Here is a 13,642-nt window from a genome sequence, read left to right as displayed (position 1 = left end):
CAAAGTAGAGTCCCTTTTCCTTCCTTTCTTCCCTCCCTTCTTCCCTCCTTCTTTCTTAATCAATTGCAAGAAAAGAAGGGTCCTGGATAGACCAAATACCCCCCACCCGCCGTTCCTGACTCCATTCCTGCAGGAAAACAGTCTTTGAATTGGGTTCTGGTTTCGCTTTGGGCTGGAGATGGGCAGGTGGGGGTCATGGAGAGAATGGGGGACTCGGGGGTTCTGCCCCACCGACCAGGGTCTGAACACTGGATTCCGATTTTCCGACAGACGTCGCCCCCTAAAGCGCCCCCCCCACCCCCCGGGCCGGGCTGCGGACGCCTCGGCGGTGTGGCCACAGCCCGGCTGACCCGGTTCCCGAGCCCGCCGCGTAGACGCGCCGGCGGGGAGAGCACAGCCTGGGCCGCGCGGAGCCCGGGCGTCGGGGTCGGAGGGTGCGGGAGGTTCCGGGCGGACTGCGGGGGGCTGTTGTTGTGGTTGGGCTAAATAGTTGTTCCTGATTGGTCAGGTGTAGGGCTCCTTTTTACGGGGTGGGGGTGGGGGCTGCGAACACCTGCAGGTGGGGGGCGGAAAGCGGTTTGTGATTCCTGGGGCTGGTTGTTGAGGACGTGAGGTAATTCCCAGCCATTGACCCCCATTTCTCTCTCTCCCTCCCTCTCGCCCTCCCTCTTTCTCTCCACCCCCATCTTTCCTGGAAACTCGATTTGGGCGCGGCAGACCGCCCAGGACCACGCCGCGGCCTCGCTGCCGGCCTCTCGGCGAGAGGGGGGGAAGCCCGGACCCCCGCGCTCGGCCCGCACCCGGGCGCCCGCGCCTCTCCCGCGGAGGAGCGGAGTCCTGTTCAGAGGGGCCGGTCTCGCCAAATATGCCCCAGGTGAGTTTGGGGGGGACGCTGTCTGTGGAAGTGGTGTCCAGGAAGGCCTTGGGTCCCGGCTGGGTGGGGGAGGCTCAGGACGGAGGACAGTCCAGCCCAGATGGGGCGAAAAGGGCAGGACGAGCCCAGAGCCGGGACCCGGGGCCCGGGGCCCGCCTCGGCCGCGCGCGGTGGCCTCTGACTCCGGGGCGTCCAGAAGGACCCTTTCCTTCTTCGACTCTCAGCAAAAACAGCTGGTTTTGTTGTTGGTTTGTTTTCTACCGCGGGTAAAACCAGAACCTTAGTCCCCAGGCTGCTCCAGCGGTCCTGTGGACGTTCCCCAAGGAAGGCTCCGAGCTCGGGGCGGCTGTGTCCGGGTGGTGCGGCAGCCTGCGCCCCGAGATCCGGCCGCAGGAAGAAGGCCCCGCCGCCCTGGCTGCGCGGCCGAGCCGGGCTTACCGCCTAGGGCGGGGCGCGCGGGGTCCCTCCACTCCCCGGCCGGGGGGGAAGTGGTTCTGTTTACTGGCGGTGCCCGGGGCTCCCCCAGGGGGTCCTGCGGGTGTGGGTGCGGGGTGAGGACTGGAAGCCGGGTCTAAGGCGGAGTCCCCAGGCACCGCAGAGGCTGTTTTCATATAAGAAATTTTCCATTTTGGATTTGGGAGCTGCCTGAGACCCGGTGCCTCCCCCGCCCCCACCCCCACCCCAGGAGCCCCAGGGATCCCCCGACTGGTTGGGGCGCATGGAAACGTTCTGGCGGTTGGCAACAGGAGATGAAAATCCGGTGTTGGGTGCTGCGAGCTGGGTCTGCGCTGCACAAAGACAGAGGAATTGTAATGGTCGAATTCGCCAGTGCCATTCAGTTTGAAACCACCTCCCCCTTCCTTCATTTTCCGCAAATAAAAACAAATACACAAAAATCACTCTGGCTTTCTTTTTAGTAATCTTAAACGAAGCCAAGTGATGGGGTTTAGTCGCTGAAAACTGACAACCAAATTTGCTTGTGAGGCCTCCTGTGGCATCTTCTGGGGCCTAGGCTTCTGGCCTGGGTGATACTGGTTGCAGAAGTGCCCGCTGGGTTTTCCTGAGGTCCTGGGAGGGGCGGGGTGTGGTCCGCCACAGACCCTGGGGACCAGTCCTAGGTTTTCCACAAGGAGCCTGGGAGATACAGATATTTATAGGCATCTGGAGAGGGCTTTTGGGGCCAGGGTCAACTCATCTCCAATGTCCTCCCCTTGCCCCTCTGGGATCCGCTCCTACGCTGGCAGGAGGGGGGGACCCTGGAATTAATCAGAGTGTATAAATGTGTCATGAGGAGAGCTTGAGCTCAGTCCAGCAACTGCAGTGCACACGGTTTGTCACTCGGTTAGAAACGGGCTGAAGCACGTGTCCCTGGGCGCACCACGCATTGGGACAGTAAGGTAGGGAGCCAGCACCCTGGGGCGTGTGTGTTTTGTCACCGAATGGCATGTTTCTGGTGCATTTCACTGCTGCAGGGGACCCAGGAGGACCTACAGGTAAACCTTGGGTACATTTCTAGTGGCCGCAGTGTCTTGGCAGTTCCATTCTGTGGATACGGATCTATTGTTTCCCCCATGATCGTAAACTCGCTTCCAGGGAAGCATTGTGGACCCCACTGCCTTTGCAGCTGGTATACTCCACCTCGCAGGGAATTTTGTTGTTTCTGGGCCGGGCGTCAGGGCTGGCGGCAGACCCAGGAAAGGAGTGCAGTCTGAATGGCGGTTCTCCACGGGCCTGTGTGTCTGGTGACAATTGAGCCAAGCAGAGGAGGTTTCAAAAACTCTGGTCTCTCTTCTGAGGTGGGAGGATGGTGCCCAGGCCCCCTCCGGTCTTGAGCAGGGACGAGGCTGTGGCAAAATGGAAGCTCAATGGCTGCCGTGAGTGATGAGATGGACTCTGCCTGGGGCTGGCTTGGATCTTTATGTATTTATATTTTCTGCTATAAAGTACCCCAATTATATAATCCTGAGAACAGAAATCTTATTTTGAACATCTTATGAAGCCTGTTGAGTTGATTATATTTTTATTTTTAATAAAACAACTTAAAGATATTCACAACCTCTGGGCCCAGAGTCTCGTGGGGTTTTTGTTGTTGCTGTTTTAGTGGCTGAGGGGGCCTGGCTCCACTGGCATTAAAGCAGGGTGATGGAAGAAATTGGAGTGCTCTGTGGGGCAGTGGAACCTCTGTGGTATCCTGGAGCATGGCCCTGGAGGAGAGGACTGTCCTGGGCTCCAGGGGTATATATGGGAGGGCATATGTAGAGGATAGTGTAGGCCGAGTGAGATCGGAGATCTGGTCCTGCTCTGTTGCAAATCTTTGTGACTTTGGGCAAGGCAGCGAGCGGTCCCTTCGACAGCCCAGTCTCCAAGTCAGCAATAATGTTTACTTGAGCCATTGTGCAGTGCTTTTAAATGCATAAGGAGGTATTTCCCAGCGGACCCCACGGAGGCAGAAAGGGGGTGGGGGAGTGCTGGAAGAATTCCAGAGCCTTTATGACACCCCTTCCCGTGTGTGGATGGGAGCTCAGACCCCAGTAGCCTCAGGGGGCACCCTTTGAATGTGCAAGGCTCCATACTGCCTCGGCCAGGCCTGCCTTCCAGACCCCACCTCACTTCTGAGTCCAGCTGAGCAGGAGAGGGTGCAGTGTGCAGGGAGGTAGGGCCAGGGTCGTCCCTTCCTGATGTCTCATCTCCAGTCCCAGCGGGAGGACAGGGAGGCTAGGGTTCCCAGCAGCTGCACAGAGCACACGGTGGATGTGCTGGGTGTAGCCCCCCCCCCCCCGCAGGGGGTGGCTGTGGTTGGAAGGAGGTACTGGTTCCCTGGGATAGTTTGGCAGCCCCGCAGAGCGGACCCCGGCCCGTGGCCTCCATGCCCCACCCCCCGCTGCGCCCGCCAGCTCTCCAGGAGCGCGTGCGGCGGTGGGCTGCGGGCGGCGTTGCCCAGAGGCCCCTAAAGCACCCCCACCTCCGCGGGACAGATTCCCCGCCAAAACGAAAAGGGGGGTGGGAGGAACTCGGTCGGGGATTTGTCACCTCCTCTTCCCTTGCGGCCGGAGGAGGGGGACGGGGTGATATTCTCTCTCGCCCCTTTCTACATTTCCTTCCTCCTTCCCCTTCTGTTTGTCGTTCGCTGGCTGTAGGCCTGTCCCTCCGATGTCTCTGTTGTCTCTCTCCATCTCTGTTTGGCCCTTAGTCTCCGCGTCTCCCAGGCACCCTCCCCTCTTCTCCCAAACCGGAGACTCCCCCTCCCCCCTGCGCCGGCCCCGCCAGGGCTTTGCGCCCCGAGGGCCAGCGTGTGTCCACGTGGCTCTGAGTTGGTCTCCTCACGTTTCGGTGCGTAAGTTACTCTTTCTGCCTTCACCTGCGTACCCCACCCCCGTCGGTAGTACGCGGGCGGGTGTTAGAGCGGGCGTCCGTCCGCGTGTTTTTGTCTGTCTGCCGGCAGGATGACGGAGCGGCCGCCCAGGGAGGCGGCACGCAGTGACCCTCCGCTAGAGGGACGGGAGGCGGCCGAGGCCCGCATGGCCCCCCCGCACCTGGTCCTGCTGAACGGCGTCGCCAAGGAGACGAGCCGCGCTGCCCCCGCCGAGCCCCCGGTGATCGAGCTGGGCGCGCGCGGCGGCCCCGGGGGCGGCCCCGCCGGTGGGGGCGGCGCCGCGAGAGACTTAAAGGGCCGCGACGCGGCGGCGGCCGAAGCGCGCCATCGGGTGCCGACCACCGAGCTGTGCAGACCTCCGGCGCCCGCGCCCGCCCCCGCCACGGCCCCGGCTCCGACCCCCGCCCCGGCGGAGCTGCCCGGCGACGGCCCGATGGTGCAGCTGAGCCCGCCCGCGCTGGCGGCCCCCGCCGGCCCCGGCCGCACGCTGCTCTACAGCCTCGGCCAGCCGCTGGCCTCGCTCGGCAGGTCAGTGCCCGGCGGGAGGGCGTGGGGAGCGGGCGGCGGGCAGGAGGTCACGGGCCCGGGGCCTCCCCGTCTGAGCTTCGGGAACGCGAGTCTGGAGCGCAAGAAGAGAGGGGGTGTTTTAAACTCATGGGCGTGAAAGCCTGGGAGCCCCGTGTGCGAGCGAGTGAGGAATGAGCCCGCTGGGAGCGCGTGTGCGCGCGGGCAGAGGTGGAGGTGCCTTGTGACTGCGGCGCGCCGGGGTGCGAGCGGGTGAGCCGAGGAGGGAGAGTGCGGGCCTGCGGCTGGGTGTGAGAAGTGCGGTGTGCAGTGTGGTTGGGAGGCGGGGACGACAGAAGGGAGTCCGTGAGTGCGGGTGCCAGGCAGGTGTGTGTCTGAATGTGCTCCGCTGTGAAATTCTTCTGGACGCTGCAGCCCCCTGGGGGCAGGTAAGAGAAAAGGATCTGAGGGCGGTGGGAAGCGGGCCCCCCTCTGCATCTGAATCTCCGCTCCCGGGTCCGTTTGGGGAATGGATCCCTTCCTCCTCTCCTCAGCCCCGCTGCCCCTCGCTGTGGTGTCTGGCCCCAAGCCTTTCCACCAACCCTTGGGTGTGAGGGTGTCCATTTTCCACTGAGGCCACTGGGAAGGTGGAGAAAGGGAGGCCGGGTTGGGGTGGGGATAGACAGCCAGTGAGTCCACAGTAGGCTCCAGAGAGAAGCTATAGAGAGCCCAGAGGGGGTGATGGGGGGAGCATGTCAGCGGTGGTGAGTCAGGGTTTCCTGTCTGTTGTCTGTCCACAGGGCCCATGGGGCCGGGGTAAGGTGGAGGAAGGTTGGAGGGAGGGAACAGTGTGCCCTTTTGTGGTGCTGGAGTTGCACACCACCAAGTGTGAAGGCCACGTCTGCCTGTGTGAGCTGCTGTTGAGAGTGGAGGTTGTCTGTGGATTGTGTGCTTGTTTGGGGGGAGGGGAGTATGTCTATCTGTAGGGGGTGTGTGTGTTCATTTTTGTGTTTGTTCCATATGTTCACCTCTGATTCCGTGTGTGTGTGTGTGTGTGTGTGTGTGTGTGTCATGCTCTTATCCCCAATTCAGGTATGAAGGAACCAGGGTTGCTCTTGTTTTTCCAGGGGGTGGGGGGTGGGGGGTGGGGGCTCAAGGACATGCAGGAGGATTGTTAAAGCGCGTCTGTCTCACCTCCACCCTACATGTGATATTGTGATCTGCTTGCTCTTTCCTACAGTGGGTTCTTTGGGGAGCCAGATGCCTTTCCTATGTTTGCCACCAACAACCGAGTAAAGAGGAGACCCTCCCCTTATGAGATGGAGATTACTGATGGTGAGTCTATCTGCCTCTACCTTTGTTATTTGCCCCTCATGCTTATTAGAGCCCCCTAAAGGAGGGATCGTTTGGACTACTCCTAGATGTCTCATGTGGATGGGCAGGCTACCTTGGAACCCCAAATTGCCAGAAGTCAACTTGCAACTGAGCTGGGACTAGAGAAGAGGGGACATGGGAATGAAGACACATTGTGGCATTTAGCCCAAACCTCTAAGGGTGACTTGCAGTCCCCACTCTAGCTCCATTTCTACATTTGGCAAGGATCCTGGGGGAAGACAGAATCACAAGGTGCTCCTACACCAAGCACTGACCCTCAGGGATTCCCTGCACTTTCTTCCAAGACCTCTCTGGAGTCTGGAGTCTGCTCCTTGCTTGGAATTGCACCTTCAAGGGTCTCCTTCCAAGTTCCTACATTGTGAAGTCCTCTTGTCCACATCAAGCACTGACCCTCAGGGATTCCCTGCACTTTCTTCCAAGACCTCTCTGGAGTCTGCTCCTTGCTTGGAATTGCACCTTCAAGGGTCTCCTTCCAAGTTCCTACATTGTGAAGTCCTCTTGTCCCCTGTTCCACACTCAGGGCTGAGACCTGAGTTCCCTTCCTGACACTAGATTCCTGCTGCCCCTTCACTTCCCCAGAAGGGCCCTAGCCTGCTCTTACGTACTGCATGAGTAGTCTTTGGCCCTGAAGTTGGGGGAAGGGGTTGAATGAGTGGGAAATTTGGAAGACCTCTTCCCACTTTCCAAGGTTGACCTTAGGTAGCCCAGCACCAGGAGGCAGGAGAGCAGGCTCTTCAGAGCTGAGGGATGTGGAGGAAATCCCTGGAGCTCCCAGTGCTCAGCCTGGCTGGGCTCCTGAAGGAAGGGCACCTGAGGCCTTGGAGCCAGGCTGAGATTTATGCAAGGGGCAGGTGGGAGGGATGTGTATTGAGCTGGAGCTTCTGGGGGGAGCCCTCTGTGTGGTCTTCTGGAGAGGAGAGGGCCTGGAGTCTGGAGAAGGTAAAGACCTCAAAAGACCCAACCAGCCTGGGGCTCAGGGGTGTAGGGCCAAAGGGAAGGGTGATGGAGTGTCAGTGCTGCTAGGTTAGAGGGGGAAGGTGGGGGTACCAAACAGGAAGTAGGCAGGACCAGCCCTGAAGTTCCCCAGGGAAGAGGTCTACAAAGGGCAGAAGCAGTGGAAATCAGGCACAGAGGAGAGGAAGGAGATGGAAAGGGGCAAGGGTTTGGGGAGAGTGCAGGAGGGTTAGGGAAGCCATTACCCATAATGTTACCAATATTGACTGAACACCTACGACTGGCAGAGAGAGACAGAGGGCATACAGGATGGACAGACTCAGGAAAGAGGAAGGTGCAGGGAGAGGAGTAGTTCTCCAGGAAGGAGCCAGAGAAGAATAGGTAGAAATGAGGGTGAAGGGGAGGGTGTGAGGGTGCAGGATAAGTCTGGCCTTCGGCAGAGAGTCAGCTGGGCTGGGGCTGGGGCCTGTTGGGGTTTGGAAAGAGGGCTTCAGAGGCACTATGGCAGGGGATGAGTGATCTTCCCTGGGAAAACATGGTGTGTGTGTGTATGTGTGTGTGCATATGTGCATGTGCACATATGTAGGAGAGAGAGAATCAAGCAGAAAGTGTTGGCACGGATGGACTGGGTCACAGACGGAGCTTGGAGGCAAGGTCTCCTCTGTCCTGGCCTCAATCTCCTTAGCTGTGAAATGAGAAGTAGGTCTAAGGTGTTGTCTTGACTTTTCCTTTCCTCTTTTCCCCTGACCAAGTTTCCACATTCTGAGGTCTGGTTCCAAGAGTTATAGGAAGAGAACAAACGAATATGCCAGTACTGACAGTTCCTCCAGTGTGCAGAGCTTCCTGAGAACAGCTGGGAGCCCAGCTATGTGTTGGGGAGGGAAGCAGCCACCCCAGCCCAGGGGCTCAGGAGCACTGGCAGGGCCCACCTCTGTCTTCCTGGCTTTGGGAATCCCAGGTCAGGCCTGGACATAATGTGTTACGCTTTTGCACACCGTGCGTTCTAGATACATGCATGCCGCTGTCTGTCACTGCTCTGTAAGTCTTAGTACATGAACCCAGTGAATATTAATCCCGTCTATAATCAGCGCATTGTAGACAAGGAGAGACTGAGGTGGCCCTCAGATGCTTGCCTAGAGGCTCAGGTTGAGCCTGTGCATGGCTGTCTCTCTGCTCCTCTCCTGGGGAGAGAGCCCACAGAGTAAAGTCCTTTTCCCTTCGGTCTCCGCGCTCTCCTCCATTTCCTCACCTGCCGGCATGATCAACCAGCAAACATTTACTAAACCCTTACTCTGTGTTTTCTGTCACCCTTAGAATAAAATCCCCATACCTTGCTGCAGCGCCCTATGGGATTGGACTCAGCCTACCCTGATCTCACCCACACTAATCCAGCCAGGCTGGCGTCAGCCATTTTTCGGCTCAGGGCCTTTGCACATGCCATTCCCTCTTCCTGTGCCTAGCTGGCTCTTCTTCAGCCTTAAGTTCTTACTTTATAGATGTCACCACCTCCAAAATGCCATCCCCAACCAACTCAGCTAAACATGGTAGCTCCTTTCCATCTTTTATTTACATCCAGCCTCTTATCTGCTTGTTATCTGTTTGCTGTGTGTTTATCATCTGTCATCCCCATTAAAATGTGTGCTCCAGGAGGGCAGTCACTCTGTCCTGTTCACCATTATTCCTTAGTGCTTGGCTCAGTGCCTGGTTGTTAGGAAATAACTGATGCACAGGTAATAATAGCTCACATTTATTTATTGAACGGATGTTTAATCTGAGGTGGGTATTGTCTTAAGTACTTTGCCTATGTTAGTTGTTAGATCCATGTGATAATCTTATGCTTGAGTGATTAGTATTATCTCCATTTTACAGATAATGAAGCTGAGGCAGAAAGAGTTTAAGTAACTTGCTCAGAGTCACTATGTAGTGAGTAATAGTCAGGAATTGAACCCGGAAAGTCTGGCTCCAGAGTTTGTTTTTGTAACTAATGTAATGTGGCCTCTTGGTACAAGTGAGTGAGTGAATGAATGAATGAATGATATGTGGTCCCTGTTCTCAAATGTCTCAGAGCCCAGAAGAGAGAGACAAGCATACAAGCATACAGCAGTGATCAAGAGTAACGGAGGTCCAGGGATTGTAAGGCCATTGTGGTTGGTCAGATATCTCTGGAGGGTTTGAGAGGAGCCCTCAGAGAGGAGGAAACAGATGAACTGGGTTTTGAAGGATGAGTAAGAGTTTTCTGAGTAAAAGGAAAGAAGGCATTCTAAGTTTCCCAAGTTTCCCAGTGGATGGCTTTTCTCCTTCCCCACAGGAAAAGATCCTTGGGAGATTTCCAACCCATTCTCCTAACCCTTGTCCTATTGCCCTCCAGGTCCCCATACCAAAGTCGTAAGGCGCATCTTCACCAACAGCCGGGAGCGATGGCGGCAGCAGAATGTGAATGGGGCCTTTGCTGAGCTCCGCAAGCTGATTCCCACGCACCCTCCAGACAAGAAGCTCAGCAAGAATGAGATTCTCCGCCTGGCCATGAAGTACATCAACTTTCTAGCCAAGCTGCTCAATGACCAGGAGGAGGAGGGCACTCAGCGGGCCAAGCCTGGCAAGGACCCCGTGGTGGGGGCTGGCGGAGGGGGTGGGGGAGGAGGGGGTGGTGCACCTCCAGACGACCTCCTGCAAGATGTGCTGTCCCCCAACTCCAGCTGTGGCAGCTCCTTGGATGGGGCAGCCAGCCCAGACAGCTACACAGAAGAGCCTGTACCCAAGCACACAGCCCGCAGCCTCCATCCAGCCATGCTGCCCACTGCTGATGGAGCAGGCCCTCGGTGATGGGTCTGGCACCATCCTGGGCCAGCCAGGAGGGTGCCCTCAGGCCGCTGGGACTGTGGGCTTCGGGCAGGTGGGTGAAGACTGGGCAGCTCTGAAGTAGGGCAGTGGACTTGATGAGCTTTCCTTGATGCCTGAACTTTGGGAAGCCCAAACTGCCCTTGGGGCTGGCTTTCTCATTTCCTGCCTCAGTAGGAGAACAGAAAAATGGAGCAAAGTGGTAGGTACTTTTTATGAAGACGGCACGGTCTTCCCCCTCCCCCAAATCCTTAAGACTTCTCAAGTAAGAGGCTTGAGTGGCACTGCTTTTGGCCTAGAGCTTGGGAGCCCTGTCTTTGCTGAGACCTGGGCTTGTCAGCTCTCACCTGAGGCATTCAGCAGCCTTTGCCTTGCCTTTAGCCCCTCCCAAGCTGGCCGGGGTGGCTTTTGTAGCCACTCTATGCAAATCTATAGGTACCCAGTAGCTGCCCGTTTCTTGAGCCCCATCCTCACCCAGGCCCGTGTTGGTCCGTCCATCCAGCTTGCCAACTGCTGCAGAGTCACAAGCCTCGAGGTGCCTTCTTCAGGGCCTGGTTGAAGAAGACGGCCGGTGGACCACCTGCTCTCAACTAGCTGGGCCAGAGGGGCAAAAAACCCAGTAGCCCTTACTTCTTGCCCTGGGGACCGAAACTTTGCTTTCTCCCCACTGAAATTTGCCTTCCTAATCCTTGTGGCTGTGAGGACTGAGTCTGCAGCTGTGAGCATGCCCTCTGGGCTTTGTGTGAAGGCAGAGAAAGGAAAAATGAGTAGAGGAAATTGAGCAAGCGCTATTTGGGGCACGTGGGCTTCAAATCCTGGTAGTGTCTCAGAGCTACCTGCCTGTATTGTCAGCTGCACATCACTGTTCCAGCAGTGAGCAAAGGCCAGTGTGCTAATGCACATGTGCTGGTGCTGAGAGTCGGTGGGAGCCCCATCTGTGCTTTATCCAAGATGCTCAGAGGGCCTGCCCTGCTGCAGGATGTCTGTTAGCTAATGGTCTGGTCGGTGTTCTGAACCAAACTGAGTACAAACTGTCCTAGGAATTTCTGGCATTTGGGATTTTTCCCCCTAGAATTTGGGATTTTTTTCTTGACTTCAGTGATTGGTGTGATCTTTAGGTCTTCATATGACCCAGGATCCAGCACACTTACAGGACATGGGGAATGCAGTCAGAGACCAGGCCCTAGCTGATACCTGGACATACGCACATTCACTTAGCAGGATCTTAAACACCCCTTGACTGTGTAGCTTTCCGTCATCACGGATGTGATTGGGAGGCTGGCTTCATGCAATAGGAGTGCCCCCTTCAAAAGTTGTACATGACATTTTTGTAAATCAAATCCTTATCCTTCACCTTTTAAAGAAATACCACCATGAGTACTTTTTGTAAGTGAAGAATCCTTTTGTAGAGTGGACCACTGCCCCCTCGTTGATCTCCTGTGTCAATCCAAGTGGTGGGATGTGGTTTTTTTTAAGGCTAGGCCTGCCTGTGACCTGCATTTCAAACCCATGGAACAAACTGCACACAAGTCCTATGTACCTGTTACTGTACCCTCAAGTCACCCCAGCCATTTCCCACCAGGCTCTGCCTTTGAGGTCCGAGGGGAATGATCCTGTCTGTGGTCCTTCCCTGTCCTTGGTCATGTGGAAGGTCTAATGCTGCAGCTGTCAGGAAAGGCCCTCACACATTTTCAGTTTCAGCGCAGGGCCTGCCCTCACCGTGGCGGGGCCTCGTACAGCCATATGCAAAGAATGAAGGATCCCTGCTCCCCTCCCTTTTAAGTTATGTTGTCCAGTTCATGAGGATGGGGGCACTATGGTTGACCCTTATAGCACTCTGTCCATCCCATGTCAGCCCCCCAAAATTATATTTTAATGAACATTAGGGTTGGTTCCTTGCCAGAAGTTGGAAGCTTCTGTGAGACGTCCGATCTGTAAAGATGGAGCACCTGTCCTAAGGCTGTGTTTACTTCCCGTGGATTAATTGACTTGGGGCCACCGTGTGGATGCGCTTTAGGAGATGGGTCACACATTCAATCAGTAACTCAAGCTTCTGGCTCCCTCTTCCCTCAGACTCAGTGTGACCTGGACAGGTTCTCTCTCTGAGAGTCAGTTTCTCATCAACACCCTGGCTTGCCCATCTCCTAGGGCTATGATGTGAACTGAATGGACATGAAAGGATTATGAGACCATAAAGAACTCTGTTGCCCTCAGTAGCAGTCTTGTGGTGGGGTCTCCCACCCCGAGTCCAGGGCCTAGGCAGTGGGACAGGCTGCCTGACCACACAGCTTTGGGTAATTTCGGTTCTAAACCACTTTTGCCTGAGTTACCTAGATGGTTCTCGTTTCTCATGACTGACGCATTTCTGTCTCATTCCAAGGCAAGGTACAGGAGTGAGAATGGATGAGAGATGGCGCATGGGCAGAACATGTAAAATATAATGCAACTACCTAAAGTGGGCCCGGGTAGGGGAGCACAGAGCTTCAGGTCTTTGTAAGAACTAGAGAAGATCCATATTTTATTTTCATGCCCTCCCCCCCATGCCCTTCTTCCTCTGCCTCCTCCTCACCCATGAAGAGATGGCAACATTCCAAGAAATAATATCTGTACAAAAGGGAAACCATGAAAGGTAAAAAGCAACAACATGAGAACAAAAATGACTGGAGGGACTCCCGTCTTTCACGAAAAATGTGTATTCTTTTATTTGTGGTGGCAAACAAGATGGTACAACCCTTACCCTTTTCCAAAAACCAAACCAAGGGCACAGAATCTGTAGTCAGCCGACAACTATCTCGGCCTTTGGGGGTGGCCTGGTCGTACTTGCGGTGCCAGTGGTACGTGGCCCCCCGAAGGCTTGCCCCTGCCCGTGTACATAGCGCAGCGTTCCTGTGGGCGGGCCCAGCACTTTCGTCAATGTTGTACTGTACGTGATGAGTTGATGAATTACGTTGGTCTCTGCATTTTTCTGCAGAAGAGGAGTAACCGCTCCAGGTACCTGACCTTTGTACAGCCCAGAGGCCAACACTGTGGGCGTGTGACTAGCGACAAAACCCATGTGGTGGTGATGTGTGTATATATATAAGGATATATTGGGAAGATTTCTAAATAAAAGTTTTACAAAGGGGGCTGGACTCTGTGCTTGCATGTTGCACCCCTAGGCCTGAGAGTTGGGACCTTAAGAGGAAAAGCATGGCAAGAACCTGCCTCCCCCGAAATGGCACCTGCAGGACTCAGCTGTCCTCTGAGGGGGAATCCAACCCCTCCCGAGGCTTCCTCAGGAGGGTTTCACTCTCTCCCTCTGCCAGGCCTCACAGAGGGGGCCTTGTCTCAGCATTGTGCACCCACATTTTCCACCCAAGGCTACCCCACGGATATTCCACTCTGTGTTGGGTTTAGCTCCCGTGACTGGACAGTTGCTTTTATCATAGGTTCAGGACAGATTAAAGTCTCACCAAAGGAGGCTCCCAGCTTCCCTGATAATCAAGGCTGCAGCTCTTATGCCTGGCTCTTGAGGATTGGGGGGTGCAGGTTTCACATGAGGCTCAGGGATGGAGGCTGAGGCTTTGGGGGTAGTGAATGGAGGCTTAGGAATGGGAATGCCATTCGGAGGTGGGACTCTGGGTGTGGGGAGGCCTCTGCACATGGACTGTTGGATCTTCAGGGACCTCAGTAGGTCGGGCAGGCATTTCCAATGGCGTACCAAT

The 13,642-nt window shown here is 56.1% G+C and overlaps 1 protein-coding gene across 3 annotated transcripts; it reads left to right on the top strand.

Annotated features, from left to right (window-relative positions):
- Positions 1 to 599: 599 nt before the first annotated feature.
- TAL1 (TAL bHLH transcription factor 1, erythroid differentiation factor) lies at positions 600 to 13,057 on the top strand. Of its 3 annotated transcripts, none has more exons than XM_081145146.1 (4): positions 600 to 874; positions 4,317 to 4,775; positions 5,992 to 6,086; positions 9,469 to 13,057. In XM_081145146.1, exons 2-4 carry the CDS (start codon positions 4,318 to 4,320, stop codon positions 9,921 to 9,923), a joined length of 1,008 nt encoding a protein of 335 aa, XP_081001272.1. In that variant the 5' UTR covers positions 600 to 874; position 4,317; the 3' UTR covers positions 9,924 to 13,057. The 3 variants fall into 3 exon arrangements, with proteins under 3 accessions (XP_081001272.1, XP_081001273.1, XP_081001274.1); XM_081145147.1 differs by lacking the exon at positions 600 to 874 and adding an exon at positions 2,196 to 2,271; XM_081145148.1 differs by lacking the exons at positions 600 to 874; positions 4,317 to 4,775 and adding an exon at positions 5,132 to 5,200.
- Positions 13,058 to 13,642: the final 585 nt, after the last annotated feature.

This window comes from Miniopterus schreibersii (genome assembly GCF_964146895.1).
Source record: "Miniopterus schreibersii genome assembly, chromosome: 8".
NCBI classification, from domain to species: Eukaryota; Metazoa; Chordata; class Mammalia; order Chiroptera; family Miniopteridae; genus Miniopterus; species Miniopterus schreibersii.
Note: the sequence above shows the minus strand (reverse complement) of the source record. Positions and strands in the feature narration are given on the sequence as shown.